The sequence below is a fragment of the Chiloscyllium punctatum genome, chromosome 11 (assembly GCF_047496795.1).
Source record: "Chiloscyllium punctatum isolate Juve2018m chromosome 11, sChiPun1.3, whole genome shotgun sequence".
Classification (NCBI taxonomy): Eukaryota; Metazoa; Chordata; class Chondrichthyes; order Orectolobiformes; family Hemiscylliidae; genus Chiloscyllium; species Chiloscyllium punctatum.
The window spans coordinates 107,039,968-107,057,468 of NC_092749.1; the positions used below are offsets into that span (position 1 = coordinate 107,039,968).

Consider the following 17,501-nt stretch of genomic DNA (forward strand, 5'->3'; position numbering starts at 1 on the left):
GGCACTATAATCTACCACTGAGCAGAACATGACACGCATCCGTCAACTGAAGTTTGGTGGTTCTGTAGCCTTTCATAAATGTCGGAGGCAACTGATGTATCAAACATTCACAGAGCCAAACAAAGATGTCATTTTCCCAACAATTGCTCACTTTTTAAACATATAACGTAATAATGGCAGCTCCATACAAAGCCTCCAGTTGGTGTCCAGAGAGGGAAGACCCACAAAAACTGAGGCATCACTGATAACTGCAAGCTGATGCCAACTAACCAAGGGTATACCAGGAACGTCCACCATTGCAGTGGTTCAAGTTGGCAGCTCACCACCAAGGGTAACTAGGGACAGGTAATAAATGCTGGCCCAACCTGTAATGCCCACATCCCACAAACAAAGTAAAGCAAGCTATCTGCACTACAAATGACTGCTAAATTTTACAGCTGAAGACAGCGTTTATATTTTTTGTATTTGTAGATTAGACTAGAATTGCATGACTAGATTCTGCTATAGATCATATGATATAGTAGCATAATGAGGCCATTTGGCCCATCGAGTCTCCTCTTCCATTCACTCATGGTTCAACCACATTCCCTGCCTTCTCCCTGTAACCCTCTATCCTCTTACCAATCAATAATCTATCTATCTATCTCTGTCTTAAATACACTCAGTGACTTGGCCTCCACTCCCTTCTGTGGCAATGAGTTCTACAGATTCACCACCCTCTGGCCAAAAACGTTCCTCCTCATCTCAGTTCTAAAGGGTCACCCCTTCACTCTGAGGCTTTGCCCACGGGTCCTAGTCTCTCCTCCTAGAGGAAGCATCTTCTCCAGGTCCACTATATCCAGGCATCTCGGTATTCTGTAAGTTTCAATCAGATCCCCCCGCATCCTTCTAAACTCCTTCAAATACAAATGCAGGGTTCTCAACCGCTTTTCATATGTTGATTGTTTAACAAGTGAGCACTTACTGGGAAAATGATATCCTTGTTTCGCGCTGTGGACGTTTGATATACCTGTTTCCTCCTATATTTATGAAAGGTGTAGTCACTACAAGAACCACCAAACTTTAGTTGACTAAAATGTGTCATGTCCCACTAGGTGTAGTGCAGATAGGAACAAGGTCAAAGGTCCCTTCTGCCTGCAGTTACTCTTGGGTTAGTGGAAGCAAGTGACCAAACACTCGGCCAAGACCAAATATGTCGTCATGAACCAAAATGGCATCTTGTTTGACCTCTAAAGACTTCCTGTATCCTTTATTGTTTTGTGGGATGTATGCATCACTGGCAGGTAATATGTGTTGCCTATCCCTAAGTGCCTTTGGTTTGCTCAGTTATTCGAGCACAAAGGCCAGACTAGGTAAGGAGACCAGTCATTCAGATGGGTTTTTAACAGCAATCAACAATGGGTTCAGGATTGTCGTTATTTCAGTTCCAGAGTTAATCATTCCACTTAAAATCCAATCAGCTTCTGGGGTAGTATTTGAACCCATGTTCCCCAGAATATTTCCTCTGGATTACTAGCCCAGTGATATTACCACTATACCACCAGCTCTTCAGGTTCCCTATTCCTGTCAGATGTGGGTTAAGGAGTACGAGCTTAGGAACAAGCGAAGAGAATTCTGCCTCTTGAGCCTACTCCTCCATTCAGCCTGGTCATGGTTTGTCTGATTGTGGCGTCAACTCACCACCTAAATGTTGAAATATAGCACCCTTTCTTCTACATCATTGGGTCAAATTCCTGGAACTCCCTTCCTAATGGCACTGTTGGTGTACCTGCACTAAATGGACTGTGGTTATTTAAGTCGAACGGGGGGTACTGGAAAAGCACAGCAGGTCAGGCAGCATCCGAGGAGCAGGAGGATCGACATTTCATGCAAGAGCCATTCCTGATGTCCGAAATGTTGATTCTCCTGCTGCTCAGATGCTGCACGACCTGCTGTGCTTTTCCAGTACCCCACTCTCGACTCTAATCTCCAGCATCTGCAATCCTCACTTTCTCCTGTGGTTATTTAAGAAAGCAGCTCACAGCCTCCTTCTGAAGGGTAATTAAGGATGGACAGTGAACACTAGCTCAGTCAGCAATATCTACATGAGTAAAGTAAAAGTAAAAAACAACTTTCTTTGGACTCACCCAGCCTGGGAAAAAGACCTTGTTGGTTCATCATCTGAAAAGTTTTATTGCATTCACTATTATAGGGTACTAGTCATTGCGACCAGTCATTTTTCTTTTCGATAGTTAGGTACAAATAATAGATACTTCAAAACAGAGAGGAAATGTGTGAGCAAAGCTTGGTAATGAGTATCAGCAAAACATCAAAAACAATATAGGAGCACATTAAGAACAAAGTACCAATGAGATAGAACAAAAGTGAGGGCCTGATCCAACAACAAATGCATCTACAAAGTGCAAGGCCACACTCCATTCCAAATTAAGTTCCTCTTCCAATTAATGGTTTAGATATTTTCTCACCAACCTGGGGACCCTGTAAATGCAGTATGTCTGGACTTCCAGAAAGTAGTTTTAAAACAGAAATGATTTTGTTCGAAGGGTTGTGAATCTATGGAGATCACGTGCCCAGAATGTGGTGGATGCTGGGAGACTGTAAATTTAAGGAGAAGATAGATGGATTGAAGGGCTATGGAGAACAGGCAGGAAAATAGAGTTAAGACCATGAATATATTAAATGGCAGAACAGGCTCAAGCAGCTGAACAGCCTACACCTGTTCCTAGTTCTTATGTTATTGCTCCAAACTCCTCCAAACTCAACCTTGAACCTTCATCGGTCCAAGGTAGGGAAATAATCCAGGCACCATAAGAGCACCTTCAAATAGTAGTTAATGGGACTTCTGCCTCTTTTATAATTAGCAGACAGTTGAATAATATAAACCAGGGGAAGCATCTAGAGGTTAATTAACTGTCTCACAACCATGATTTGAAGCTTCTGCCTTTGGCTTTAATAATTTTTATACATGGGAAGGTGATGGCCTAGTGGTGTTATCACTGCACTGTTAGTCCAGAGACCCAGTATTGTTCTGGTGACTTGGATTCAGAGATTTATGACCATCTTAAATTGAAGACACCGTATTTTTAAAGTGTACACTATTGGGGACGCAATAATGTCACTGCGTTTAGTCATGTTCTAGGGACACAGGTTCAAATCCTACCATGGGAGAGGGTGAAATTTGAGTCGAATAAGAATCTGGAATTAAACGCGAGCATAATGGTGACATGTAACCACTGATGCAAAAATCCATCTGGTTCACTGAATTACTATCGGGATGGAAATCTGTCATTCCACCCTGATCTGATCCATATTCAACTCCAGACCCACAGCAATGTGGTTGGCTCTTAACTGCCCTTTAGATGATAAGGGTTGGGTTAGAAATGCTGCCATAACCAACGATATCCTACGACCGAATAAAATAAAGGGGGAAAAATTCTAGTTTTCCCCATGTGTTCTAGCTGAATGGAGGTCTGTTACCTCAGTTATCTGGATGTCTGATTGCTGATGCTGTCACAAAGCTAGTTGCTTTTTTTCCTAAAAGCTGTTCCTTGGCTCATGGAAACAGGTCATTTGGTCCAACTAGTCCACACCAACCCTCCGAAGAGTAACCCACCCAGACCTATTCCCCTAACTAATGCAACTAACCTACACATCCCTGAACACTATGGGCAATTTAGCATGGCCAATCCACCCTAATCTCCACATCTTTGGACTGTGGGAGGAAACCCATTTTAGACACGGGGAGAATGTGCAATTTCAACACAGACAGTGGAATTGAACCCTGGCCTCAGTGCTAACCACTGAGACACCATGCCACCCTTGCCACCAGGCCAATCCTTGGTTAATAAATCTGAACTTTCCCATTCACTCTATGTGGGACCTTTGTGATTTTATATGCCTCAAATAAATCTGCCCTCAGCCAGTTCAATTGCAAAGGAACAAGTTGCCCAACCTTTTCCCTGGATTGTATGTGCAAGTGCCCCGCATGTTCAAGTGCTAGGTTAATTTCATAATTAGGGCTCAGTATCTCAACACCAACAACTTCTGATGAACCTCATCACCAAATGCCGGAACTTGAAAGGGTGCGGAAAAGATTTACAAGGTTGTTGCCAGAGTTGGGTGGGTTTGAGCTACAAACAGAGGCTGAAGAGGCAGGGGCTATTTTCACTGCAGTTTCAGAGGATGAGGGGAGACCTTATAGAGGTCTATAAAGTCATGTGGGGAATTGATAGGGTGAATATTCAAGGGCTTTTCCCCAGGGTAGGGGAGTCCAAAACTGGAGGGCATAGGTTTAAGCTGAGAGGGGAAAGATTTAAAAGGGACCTAAGAGGCAACTTTGTCACGCAGAGGGTGGTGCATGTACAGAGTGAGCTGGTAGAGGAGGTGATAGAGGCTGGTACAATTACAACATTTAATTGGGTATATAAGAAGGTTTAGAGGGATATGGGACAAATGCTGGCAAATGGAACTAGATTCATGTAACATATCTGGTTGGCATAGACGAGTTGGACTGAAGTTTCTGTGATGTATATCTGTATAACTCAATGACTCGAGGTGATAGGAATTTGAAATAGAGTTGGAGTGTGGTGCTCTTGTGGTGCAGTGGTAGTGTCACTCCCTCTGAGCCAGGCAGCTTTGGTTCAACCCCCAAAGGTGTATCATGATACTTCTAAACATGTTCATTCATAATATCTAGAAATGATATGTGCTGTGTCCTCATCAGTTGATTGGGCAGTACTGATGGAGAAAGGGAAGAGGACAGATTGATGTTTTTTGTCGTGACCATTCATTGGAGCATGAGCAAACTTCTTGCGGAGGAGTCAGAGACCTGAAACGTTTAAGTCTGTTTCCCAATGGCCTGTTTCCACACTGTAGGGATTATAAAACTAAATACTGCCTGATCTGCTAAGTGGCTCCAACATTTTCTGTTTGTACTGTCTAAGGTCAAGATTTGGATTTGGAAGCATGAATTCATCTTTAATTTTCCAGACAGTGGATTCTCAAGTGCAGATGGGAGGTGTGTCTTGGGGACCCTGCTGTACTTAAGTCTGAGAATTTAGAGGCTTTTGAGTAAAGTTAAATAGTTACTTAGGAGATGTTAGACAATTAAATACAGTCTAACTCCGGAACAACCATTGAACTAACCCCATACTTGCCTCACATGCCTCCAACTTCACCTCCTCCAGACCCCTTACACTTCCCAGACCCTAACCTGCATCCTGGAACACAATACCCTGACCACTTTGAACTTGACATCACTCTTGCACACTCCAACCAACCTCCTTCTGAGAACTGACCCACCTTCCCGCCACTCCACAACCGCCCCTCCTTCCCCTTGCCACCAGATCCAAAACCCGCCCAACTCCACACCCATCAGACTTGACACTCCTGCCCCCAATTCCAACAATTCCCATTATTCCAACTCTGACCTGCCCTGAACACTGCATCACAAAACTGATCCCATTGCTATCTTGCACACTGACTCCTTACCCTTGTCAATTTGCAAAAAGAGAGAGGTTATTCATTACCAAATGTGAGAACAATTTGTAATTCCATGCCCACAGATTGGAAATAACAGATGACCCCCAAAGGATCAAAACTTTAAAAGAAACTGATAAATGAATCAGTGTCTAAACTGTTCATGAAGAGCAAATAGTTAAATTTCATGGAGATTGCCAGTTGTCTAACAGTACAAGTTTGTACAGTCACTTTTTGAGATTCTTGGTTTTATAAGTTGCTTTTAGGTTTCTTTGTCAAAATTCCTTTTTTTAAAAACTGGACATCAGCACTCAGAGTCAAAGAAAGGTCTTTCTTTTATGTGCAACACAGGGTAGCCAGGGGATAGTCAATGGAACCTTCACTGCATGCGAATGCTTGAAATTAGGCTGACACACAAAGTATTCAGACCCACTAGTCCATTCCAGTAGAGTTGCAACTGACTTTTTAACCCATGTCCCTGTGTATGCGTGGAGGGTAAAATAGACATGTTTGCCAGAGGTAGCTTTCTGCCAAAATAGTCAGCCCCTTCATTTTCTCTTCAGCTTAAGACTCTCCCTGATCATTTATTTATGTGACATTCCATTGGCTTCTCACAAGTCAGTCACTGAGTATAAATCCAAATGTTTCTGTAGCAGTCCTCCTGTTACAAAGCAACACATTTTGTAATTAGAAACAAAAAACAAAGTTGATTACTTCAGAGTTCTGATCAGTCATCAGAAAAATGTAACACATTAAAACAATGTTGGGAAAGGTGACTTCATGCTTCTAATGATGTGCCACATTCTGTAACATTTGCTTTTTGGCCATATTCATTCCTCCCTTCATCTCCTGAAAGTATTTGTACAAAAACGGATCACTTTCAGACCCAGGCCCTGACCAGGAGCAATGTGCAGTTGGCAGAAACCTGAGACCTGGGTGACCTTAGCCCCAGGACCACGTCAGCATGTTTGGCCATTGCTTCCAGGACTGGTCAGTGCCAATGGAGGGTCTCACCATCAGTTTGCCAACTCAGCTCCTACGGCCCCTCGGCTGTCAAGTAAGACAAATGAAGTTGCCATAGTCCCCGAGGGTTGCTTTCTTGTTAGTGGAAAGATGACTGTGGTGAGATTAACCTCACCCTATCTCAGATGAAGTGTAGGGTTGAGAAGGTGGGACTTTGATGGCAACCCCAGAATTGAACCCATGCTGTTAGTATCATGCTGCATTGCTGACTGACCTCCCCTTCTCCTCACTTGTATAAGAGCTGATTACAGAGGTGAAAGGATAGTAGGCCCGGTGGAGGAGTTTGAGGCAGAAATCCTGCTACTCCTTGCTCCACAGGGGAGGTTTCCTTTCTGTAAGATAATTCCAAACGTCGTTAGCTGCCGTTAGCTATTCCTGAGGCCTGTGGCACTCTTTATGAAACAATTCCAGCGGTCAGTCCTTCAGTAGGCTTCAGGCCGCGAGTGTATTCAAGAGGCTTAATGACAGAATTCAGTGTCTGCATTGGATGGGGGAGGGGCAGTGTGAGCAGGAGCCAGCTGTACCAATATCCACCCCATTAACTTCTTCAAAACATAGAAAATAGGAGCAGCATTAGGCCATTCAGCCCTTCAAGCCTGCTCTCCCATTCAATAGGATGATCATCCAACTTAGTCCCTTGTTCTTGCTTTCTCCCCACGTCCTTTGATCCCTTAAACCCTAACATCTATACTTATCTCCTTCTTGAAACCATTCATTGTTTGGACTTCAACCATATTCTGTAGCAGACAATTCCACAGGCTCACCAGTCTCTGGGTGATGACATTTCTCCTCATCTCGGTCCTAAATGGGCTACCCTGTATCCACAGACTGTGACCCCTGGTCCTAGAACCTCCTTCCTGCATTTACCTTGTCTAATCCTGTGAGAATTTTATAGATTTCTATGAGAAACCCTCCCCACCCCCGCTAGCCTTCTAAATTCCAGTCAGTGTCATCCTAACGGATCCATTTCTCTTTCAACCTCAGTCCTGCTACTTCAGACTGGTAAACCTCCGTTGCACTCCTGCCATCACAAGAACATCCTCCCGCAGATTACGAAACGAAAACTGCACACAAGTCTGGCATGGTTTTTGTGGACGTTTGTCGCTCTTCAGTCATTAGTCATTAAGGGAGGCAATAGCCTAGTGGTATTATCACTGGATGGTTAATCCAGATACCCCAGGCCATGTTCCTGGGTTCAAATCCTGCCATTGCAGGTGGTGGAATCTGAATTCAATAAACATCTGGAAATTAAGAATCTAATGGTGACCACGAATCCATTGCAGCTTGTTGGGGGAAAAGCCCATGTGGTTCACTAATGCCCTTTAGGGAAGGAAACTGCCATGCTTATATGGTCTGGCCTACATGTGACTCCAGACCCACAGCAATATGGTTGACTCTTAACTACCCTCTGTGTAATTAGGGCAACAAATGTTGGCCTAGCCAATGATGCCCTCATCCTGTGAATGAATAAATAAAAAAAGGTAGGATTAGAGTCGTGCTGGAAAAACACAGCAGGTCAGGCAGCATCTGAGGAGTAGGAAAATCGACGTTTCGGACAAAAGCCCTTCATCAGGAATGAGGGCTGATGAAGGGCTTTTGCCCGAAACGTCGATTCCCCTGTACCTGCCTGACCTGCTATGCTTTCCCAGCACTACTCTAATCTTGACTCTAATCTCCAGCATCTTGCAGTACCCACTTTCGCCAAATGAAAAAAGGTACCTTGCCTCATGTGTGAGATTTGTCAGTGACCATGCGAATCTGAGTAGTCAACCAGGACTCTTCCCAGATGCACTCCAGGACACAACGTCACTGACTAGTGCTGGTCATAGTGAGGAGGAGGAGCCCTGGCTAAACTTTCCCAAGTGCAAGTCTCAGACCAATTCTCAGAAACCAGGGAGCAAGACAGGAAGCATTAACCTCAATAAGTAAAATTACTGATCCACCAAAGAATCTCCCACCATTGCATTTTTACAATGACCTGAGTATTGGCTAAATCAGGGCTTCCCAAAAGGAGAACTGTGAGCGGGGACATGATTGGGATTTTGGTGTTGCCAACTCATTGGCATCAAAGACCAATCCTGCTCTTCTCGATCTCCTCCTCCTCATTCCCCCCACTGTTCACCAAAGGTCCTGACAATGTTCAGGCCTCAAAACGGGCTCACAGTGGGGGAGAAAGGGGTGAGAAACTCTGGGCTAAATCCTAAACTTACTGCTCAAGGAAATTTTAATTATAAGGATTGCTATGTCGCAGCTTCTGTGTTGCGAGATTTGTGGTTGTCAAGAATTTGCTTTTCGATATTCTCCAGTGATGAAAAGCAAGAGCAGCTGAAGCCACTTAGCCACACAACAAACAAATTAATTGGGTTCGATCTTGAAATGTTGCCATTGCAAAGAGTATTGCTGGAAAAAGTGCTTAACATTTCTCCGACTAAGTGGTGCTCTATTATTTCACTGCACCAAATGTTTTCTGCCTCGTTTACTCCAGGACAATGCAAAGGCGGGATTGTCAGTTTTCCCTGTACGGTCGATGATTTTAACTGCAAGCAGGTGTTGGTCAGGTCACTGATATCATTGATAAAGAGCTTGGCGGAATGGTTTGACAAGGTGGAATTGGAGGAGTGGTTTAGCCAGGATCAAGGATTGCTGGTTAATGCAGAGCAACTCATCTTACTTGTCACTACTAAACTGAGTGCTTGAGAAGAACACTGTGTCCAGTTCTGTTATAGGAAGAATGTTATTAAGTTGGAGAGGGTTCAGAAGAGATTTACCAGGATGTTGCTGGGTTGGAAAGTTTGAGTTATAAAGAAAGGCTGGGACTTTTTACGCTGGAGTGCATGAGGTTGAGAGGTGACCTGGCAGAAGTTTATAAAATTCTGTGGGGTAATAATGGGGCTAATGGCAGTTGTCTTTTCCCTCAGATGGGGGATTTCAAGACTAGAAGGTACATTTTTAAGGTGAAAGGAGACAGATTTAACAAAAACATGAGGGGCAGTTTCTTTTTACACAGTGAGTGGTGAGAGGAATGAACTTGCAGAGGGAGTGATGGTTGTGAATAGAATTGCAACGCTTTTGGATAAGTACATGAATAGGAAAGGTTTGGAGGGATATGGGGCAGGAGCAGGGAGGTGGGACTAGTTTGGGATTATGTTCAGCATGGACTGGATGGACCAAAGGGTCTGTTTCCATGCTGCATGACCCAATGACTCAAGGAGCAAAGAAGTTTCAGTATTCATTGATTCTCGGCTTTCCCGTTATATTGCTTAACCGCTCTGGTCAGTCAGATTTTGAGGATAAATCCTAGTCGTGTGGCTAGTTCTGCCTCATACAATTAAAATTGTATCATCCCATTGGTATCTAGACTTTATAGCTGTTTGGCTTCCTCATGTTTTCAGGATAAGGCAGATTTATAAAGTTTCAACCACCCATCCTGCCTATTCACCCTGAGCTGATTAAAATCAGAATTGGCGTAGTTCCTTATACTGTGAAGAATAAACTGTCAAATAACTCAGTTGGTGAAGTCTGCGGTACCTGCGTTAATCAAACCGGAAACCTCCAAATTCATTTCCAAGTCTTTGCTGACTTAACTAAGCCACAAAAACTTAGTGAAGCAAAAGGAAGAGCACTCCCAAGGAATGGACTGACGATCTGTGCTCAACTCAAAGGATTAAAGACAGGATCAAACGTTTTTTTTTAGATTACATACATTGTGGAAACAGACCCATCGGCCCAACAAGTCCACACTGACCCTTCGAAGAGTAACCCACCCAGAACCATTTCCCTCTGACTAATGTACCTAACACTATGGGTAATTTAGCATGGCCAATTCACCTAACCTGCACATCTTTGGACTGTGGGAGGAAACCCACGCAGACACGAGGAGAATGTGCAAGCTCTACACAGACAGTCACCCATGGCTGCAATTGAACCTGGGACCCTGCTGCTGTGAGGCAGCAATGCCATCATGCCACCCTTAAGACCAGAAGAAATCAGAACAGGAGTAGGCCATTCGGCCCCTCAAGCCTGCTCCACCATTCAATAGGATCATGGCTGATCTGACATTCCTCATCTCCAATATCCTATTCTTTCCCCACAACTGTTGATTCTCTTATTGATAAGGAATCTATCACAACCTGAAATGTACATAGTGACTCTGCCCCCACAGCTCTCTGTGGCAAAGGGTTCCAAAGACTTACCAGATCTTTGCCCACTCATTTAACCTATCCATATCTTTTGTAATCTCATTTTGTCCACTTTCTTACATTCTTGCCTATCTTTGTGTCATCAGTTATAGAAACTCTTGCTGTCTGCTTTTATGTTTCTGACGTGCTTTCACTCATACTTTTTCCGTTTTTATTTCATTCTTTGCTGCATTTTATATTCCAATATGCAACCCATCTTTGCACAATTAGATGTTTTTATTCAAGTTTACTATCATTTCTGTTATGCTTGGATTGTCTTGTGAGCAAAGACTAAGCAAATTGGTAGTCTACTCTTTGGTGTTTAAAAGAATGAGGGAAGAAATTCCTCCTCATCTTACTCTTAAATTCATTCTGAAATGATGCCCTCTGGTCCTAAACTCTCCCATGAGGGGATGCATCCACTGAGATGGCACAGTAGCTCAGTGATTACCCCTGCTGCCTTACATCACCAGGAGCTGGGTTCAATTCCAGCCTCGGACGATGGTCTATGTGGAGTTTGTACATTCACCCTGTGTCTGTGTGGGCTTGCTCCGGGTTTCTCCCACAGTCCAACGATGTGTAGGATGGGTGGATTGGTCATGCTAAATTGCCCATAGTGTCCAGGGATATTGTCCAGGGTTACTGGGTAGAGGGGGGTACGTCTGGGTGGGATGCTCTTCAGAGAGTTGGTTTCGACTTGTTGGGCTGAAAGGCCTGTTTCCACTCTGTAGGGATTCTATGTAAACCCTTTCAAGCCTCTGAAGGATCCTATACCTTTCAATGCAATCACCTCTCATTCTTATAAACACCAAAGAGCAGACTACCAATTTGTTTAGTCTTTGCTCACAAGACAATCCAAGCATAACAGGCATGATAGTAAACTTGAATAAAAACATCTAATTGTGCAAAGATGGGTTGCATATTGGAATACTGAAAAAAATATATAAAATGCAGCAAAGAATGAAATAAAAATGGAAAAAGTATGAGTGAAAGCACGTCAGAAACATAAAAGCAGACAGCAAGAGTTTCTATAACTGATGACACAAAGATAGGCAAGAATGTAAGAAAGCGGACAAAATGAGATTACAAAAGATATGGATAGGTTAAATGAGTGGGCAAAGATCCAGTAAGTCTCTTACAATGTGGAAAATGCCAAATTATTCAGTTTGGGAGGAAAAATAATAGAGTACATATTATCTAAATGGAGAGAGATTCCAAAGCTCTGAGATGCAGAGGGGTCTGCATATCCTTATCTATGAATTGCAAAAAGTTCAGCTTGCAGTACAGCCAGTAATTAGAAAAGTAAATAAAGGGTTGTTGTTTATTGTGAGGGAAATTGAATGTGGAAGTACACAGGTTATGCTTCATTGATACAGAACAATCTTGGTTATCCGATCGTCAATTATCTGAACTTTGGATTATCCGAACAAGATCTCAAGGTTCCACAAAAACGTTGTCCATTATCTAAACAATCAGTTATCCGAACAATCAGTTATCCGAACAAAATGCTCCCTGCCTGTCTCGTTCGGATAATCGAGGTTGTTCTGAACATGGTGTTGGCTAGATCACATCTGCAGTACCGTGTCCAGTATTAGTCACCATATTTACAGAAGAATGTAAATGCATTGGAAGCAGTTCAAAGCAGGTTTACCAGATTGATACCTGGAAGGGGCACGTCGGCCTATTCAAAAAGGCTTGGCAAACTCAGTTTGTATCCACTTGTGCTTAGAAGAGAAGGTGATGATTTGATTGAAACCTGTGTCCTGAGGTATCCTGATAGGTTGGTGATGGAGAAGATGCTTCCTCTGATGGAAGAATCAAGAACTAGGGTCACAGTTTAAAAAGCATGGCTTGCACCCTTAAGACAGATGAGCAGAAAAAAAACTCTCTCAGAGCTTCTGAGTCTTTAGAGCTCTCTTCCTGAAAAGTAGGGTCTTTGGATATTTTTCACAGCATCCCTACAACATGGAAACAAGCCATTCAGCCCACAATGACGCTCTGAAGAGCATCCCACCCAGATCCACCCCATCCCTATAACCCCACATGACTAACCCACCTAGCCTGCACATCATTGGTAATTTAGCATGGCCAGTCCACCTAACCTGCGCATCCTGTGGGAGGAAACCTAGGCAGTCATAGAGAGAATGTGCAAAACTCACACAGAAATTGCCCAAGAGTGGAATTGAACCTGTGTCCCCAGAACTGTGAGGCAGTAGTGCTAACCACTAAGCCACCCATTTCCTTTAAGGCAGGTCGATAAGTTCTTGTTAAGGAAGGGGATGGCAGGCGTGTGAATTTGATCAGATCAGCCATGACTGGCAATTGACCACAGATGGAATCTAAGGAACAAAACCCCAGAACGTAGGGAGAAAATTGGCAAAGAACATACATTTTGGTCTCTCATATGAACTAGGAGCAGGAGTAGGGCCATCTGGCCCCTCAAGCCTGTTCCACCATTCAGTAAGATCATGGCTGATCTTATTGCGGCCTCAGCTCCACTTACCCACCCTCTTACCATAACCCTTCATTCCTTTACTGTTCAAAAATTTATCTGTCTTCACTTTAAAAACATTCAATGAGGAAGCCTCAACTACTTCCCTGGGCAGAGAATTCCACAGATTCACAGCCCTCTGGGTGAAGAAGCTCCTCCTTAGTTCAGTCCTATAACTGTTCCCAGTAATCTTGAGGCTATGCCCTCTTGTCCTAGTTTCACCCACCAGTGGAAATATCCTCTCTCCTTCTATCTTATCTATTCCCTTCGTAATTTTTGATAAGATTGCCCCTCATTCTTCTAAATTCTGATGAATTTATTCCCAGTCTACTTAGTCTCTCTTCATAAGCCAACCCCCTCAACTCCGGAATCAATAATAATGTCTTCTGCACCCCCTCCAACGCAAGTATATCCTTTCTCAAGTAAGGGGACCAAAACTGCATGCAGTACTCCAGGTGTGGCCTCACCAGCACCCTATACAGCTATAACATAACCTCCCTGCTTTTAAACTCAATCCCTTTAGGAATGACCAACCTTCTGTGATTCATGCACAAGGACACCCAGATCCCTCTGCACAGCAGCATGCTGCAATTCCTTACCATTCATATAATGGCCCTTTTTACTGTTATTCCTACTGAAATGGATGACTTCACACATTTATTAACATTGTACTCTCCCTGCCAGACTTTTGCTCACTCTCAAACTATCTCTGTCCCTCTGCCAGGTTACACAGTCCTCTGCACACTTTGCTCTACCACTCATCTTAGTGTCTTCCACAAACTTTGACACATTACACATGGTCCCCAACTCCAAATCATCGATGTAAATTGTGAATAATTGTGGTCCCAACACTGATCCCTGAGGCACACCGCTCGTCAAATATCGCCAACCAGAAAAACAACTTCATTCCACACACAGCTCTATAAAACAGAAACTAATCATTGGGCTATCCAATCCAGTGACTGAAATGCACCAAAAATCCTTAGTAGAAGTCACTTGGAAATACAATCATGCTCGTTATATTGGAGTGTGCTTTGTATGGGAGAGACAGAGTGCTGTTGTAAGTGTATTTACACTTCAACGACTGCTCAACCTCACCCTCTGCATGACAATTGGGAATGGTCAATCAATTTTGGTCAATGCTCACATCTCTTGTGAGAATTTAAAAAAAAATAAGGCACAATGTTTTTACCTCACTGTAATATGTTTGTCCTGGAGAATTTGCAACATGACAGTTTTCTGCTTGTTTGCAGCTGCAGAGTGATCTCGATCAAGAATACCAGGACAAGTTTAAGAGGCTGCCACTGGAGATCCAAGAATTCGTTCAGGACACACTGAAGGGGAAGTTCACTGACGAAGGAGATCACAGTGCTCCACCTCCCTCCCTAGCTCCAGATAATGGGAAATTGAATCACAAGACATGTTCCAATGAGGACGACTTAGAAGACAATAAATTGGATAAAGTCTTCGCTACTTCCCTTTGATATGGTCTTTAAACTGTGTTAACTCATAACTTTTTTTTGCAGGTGGAAGAGGCATTCAGGTATGTGGGCAGGTGAATAACTGCTTGAATTCTAGCCTGCGTTCTGGAAGACTTATTCAAGCATACAGTGCAGTGTCAGGGTCGAGTGTGTGGGTGTACATTCTGTTCAAATGCCAGTACAAAACCAATTGTACAGCGCCACACATTACATTTCTTTGTAAAAAAAAACCCATCAAAGAGGAACTTGAAACCTGTGATGCATAATTGGCTAACATTGACAACCCACATATCCATAGCATTGCATGTAGGCATCGTGTTGTAAGAACCCTCTGCTTCAGTCACAAGCACGGGTTTTTCATTGTCTTTGCTCTCTACATAAAGTACACTTGCCAAAAGAGTTATACATTGCTACTTACTTTTAATGTCAGCAATGCTGAGGTAACAATGTTGCTTATTATAATTAGAGTTTTGGTTGTGCCATTCTAAAACTTTCTGTATAGCTTTGTCCAGTATATTTAAAGGGAAATACGTATCAGGGATGCATGCATGATGGAAGTATTATGGTTATCACTGTGGATACCTTAAAATATAACTGTTAAGAGACAGTTTTGTTGTGGAGTTTGTGCTGTAATGTACTTCAAGGTAGCTTTACAGGGTAAAATATAAAAAAAAATGTCTTTGACTTGTGTGTACAAAGTAGAGTTACATAGATTTTCTAAAACCGGAGTTGTTATTACAAGTTAATGTGAGTGACGTAACGGAAAGTCCTTGTATCTAACTGCACAATCAAAATATTGTACCTTGCTTACATCTGAATCATTTGTAAAATTTGTTTTGTACAATACCAGTGGTTGTAAATATCCTAAAATGAACGGAAGAAAAAAAAATTGCAGGCAAGTCATTGTATTAATGTGTTTGAATGCACTTTGTGAATGAAATTTTAATTTCAAAATTAAACACTGAATATTGCGATAAGGCTATGACTAGTCATCACTGGTAACTTTACCAAGCACTGCTGTGGAGGGTAGTCACTGAAACAATTTGTGCTAACTGAATTCTTTGATCTTTGGCATGATTCACTCCATGCCAAACATGAAACACGCAACAAATACAGGTATTGCAGCTGTTAAGTGGACAGGAACAGTAGTTTCAGATTTAAGGAACTATATTGTTGTAAAAATATTTCAATGTCATTTTGGCTGCTCAAACTATAAAATACATGGATCTGTAATTCCGCTACATTTGGTATGTGTAATTATTCTGAGTGAAAACATTTCATTGCCAGCATTCCGTGCAGTATTTGTCTAATGATGGTGTTTCAGTAAAACGTTCTCTTTATTTTTATACGATTGAATGTGTTATTCTAATGAAATTCCCACCACCATGAGTCTAGCTATATAATCAGCGTTGATGATGAGGTAGCTTTTTTGAAACTTAGTTTTAACTGTAACAGATGATCACAAAAACAGAAAATCATGGTTTTACTCTGTCAATATCACCCCCTACAGTTTTCAATGGCTGTAATGGAAGTATGTGTGTGTATATGCATATACTGTATATATGTGTGTGTATGTGTGTGTATACGCATATATATGAAACATACACATACATACACTATACTTGTTGTTTAATGTTACTTGGATTAGATTTATTGAATCTAACAGAAGGGGTCTATATGATGTGAAAGTCTTGTGCCTTTAAAGTATTTACCTTGTTCTGTATCTGTCTTAAGTGGAATATTTAAAGTACTTACTGTGGAAATCTGTATTTATGGCTATTCTGTACTGAACTAGATTGTATGTGCACTTCATTTAACAACTGCAAACACTACAGCTTGTGTTCAGTATTAAATGCGGGTCATTCTTGGATTAGGACATTTAACAGTGTTTCACAAAATTCAGCTCTGGTCCAGACAAATAACAAAATCTGTGGTAATAGTGAGTGAAGCATAATTCTGTTTATCTCACTGATCATATGAAGTGGATGGTCTGTGCTTTAATATTGTTCAAATGGTTTCACTTAAAGTTAACTGTAGAATAACAAAATAAACAAAGGGAGGACTTCACGTGAAAAGGGTGTAAATAATATTATCTTTAACAATGATAATTTGTTCTGAGAAGCTTATTCAAATTTTGTATGAACTCTATGCAATTTTCTGGCATGATGTTTCTTCCACTAGTAATTTTATGTGCATTCATCAGTTACAATGGAAAAATAAAACTTCTTTGAACATGGGTTTCTCTGTGTCACCATTGCCACCACATCTTGTCTGTGTATTTTTTTTCTTGAAACATCGCCATTTGTTTTGAGAAATTGGACTAAGATATCAGTGACTAGCATGTGTACAACACTGCGAATTGTAAGAGATCACAGTGTAGGCACTTAGGGTAGAATTGTTTCACAAAGTGTGACATTCAGAAACTGAGGCCTTTGGTGAACTGGTAGAACTGTGCCAGATTTAGCAGTTTAGTAATTTCCCATATCACAGACTTTGCAACATTTTTTAATGGGGTGTCTCTGGCTCGGCCAGCATTTATTGCCCATCCCCAGTTATCCAGAGGGTAGCTTAAGAGTCAGCCACATTGCTGTGAGTCTGGAGTCACATGTAGGTCAGACCACGTAAGGATGTCAGTTTCCCGAAGGGTCATTTGTGAGCAAGACGGGTTTTTTCATGACAATCGGCAACATTTTCATAGTTATCATTAGACTCTTAATTCCAGATTCTTTATTGAATTCAAATTCCACCATCGACCATGGCAGGTTTGAACCCGAGTCCCCAGAACGTAAGCTGAGTTTCTGGATTAATAGTCGAGTAATAATATCATTGTGGCCATTGCCTCCCCACTGT

The 17,501-nt window shown here is 42.2% G+C and overlaps 1 protein-coding gene across 3 annotated transcripts in view; it reads left to right on the forward strand.

Annotated features, from left to right (window-relative positions):
- The window catches only part of plcb1 (phospholipase C beta 1), an 834,527-nt gene extending 817,619 nt beyond the window's left edge, over positions 1–16,908 (forward strand). For 2 of the 3 annotated variants that reach the window (XM_072581462.1, XM_072581461.1), the window contains one exon: positions 14,424–16,908. In XM_072581462.1, the coding sequence (XP_072437563.1) occupies positions 14,424–14,654 (231 nt within the window). In that variant the 3' untranslated portion in view covers positions 14,655–16,908. The remainder of the gene's footprint in view (positions 1–14,423) is intronic. The other variant, XM_072581463.1, reaches the window with a different exon arrangement.
- The last annotated feature ends 593 nt before the right edge of the window (positions 16,909–17,501 follow it).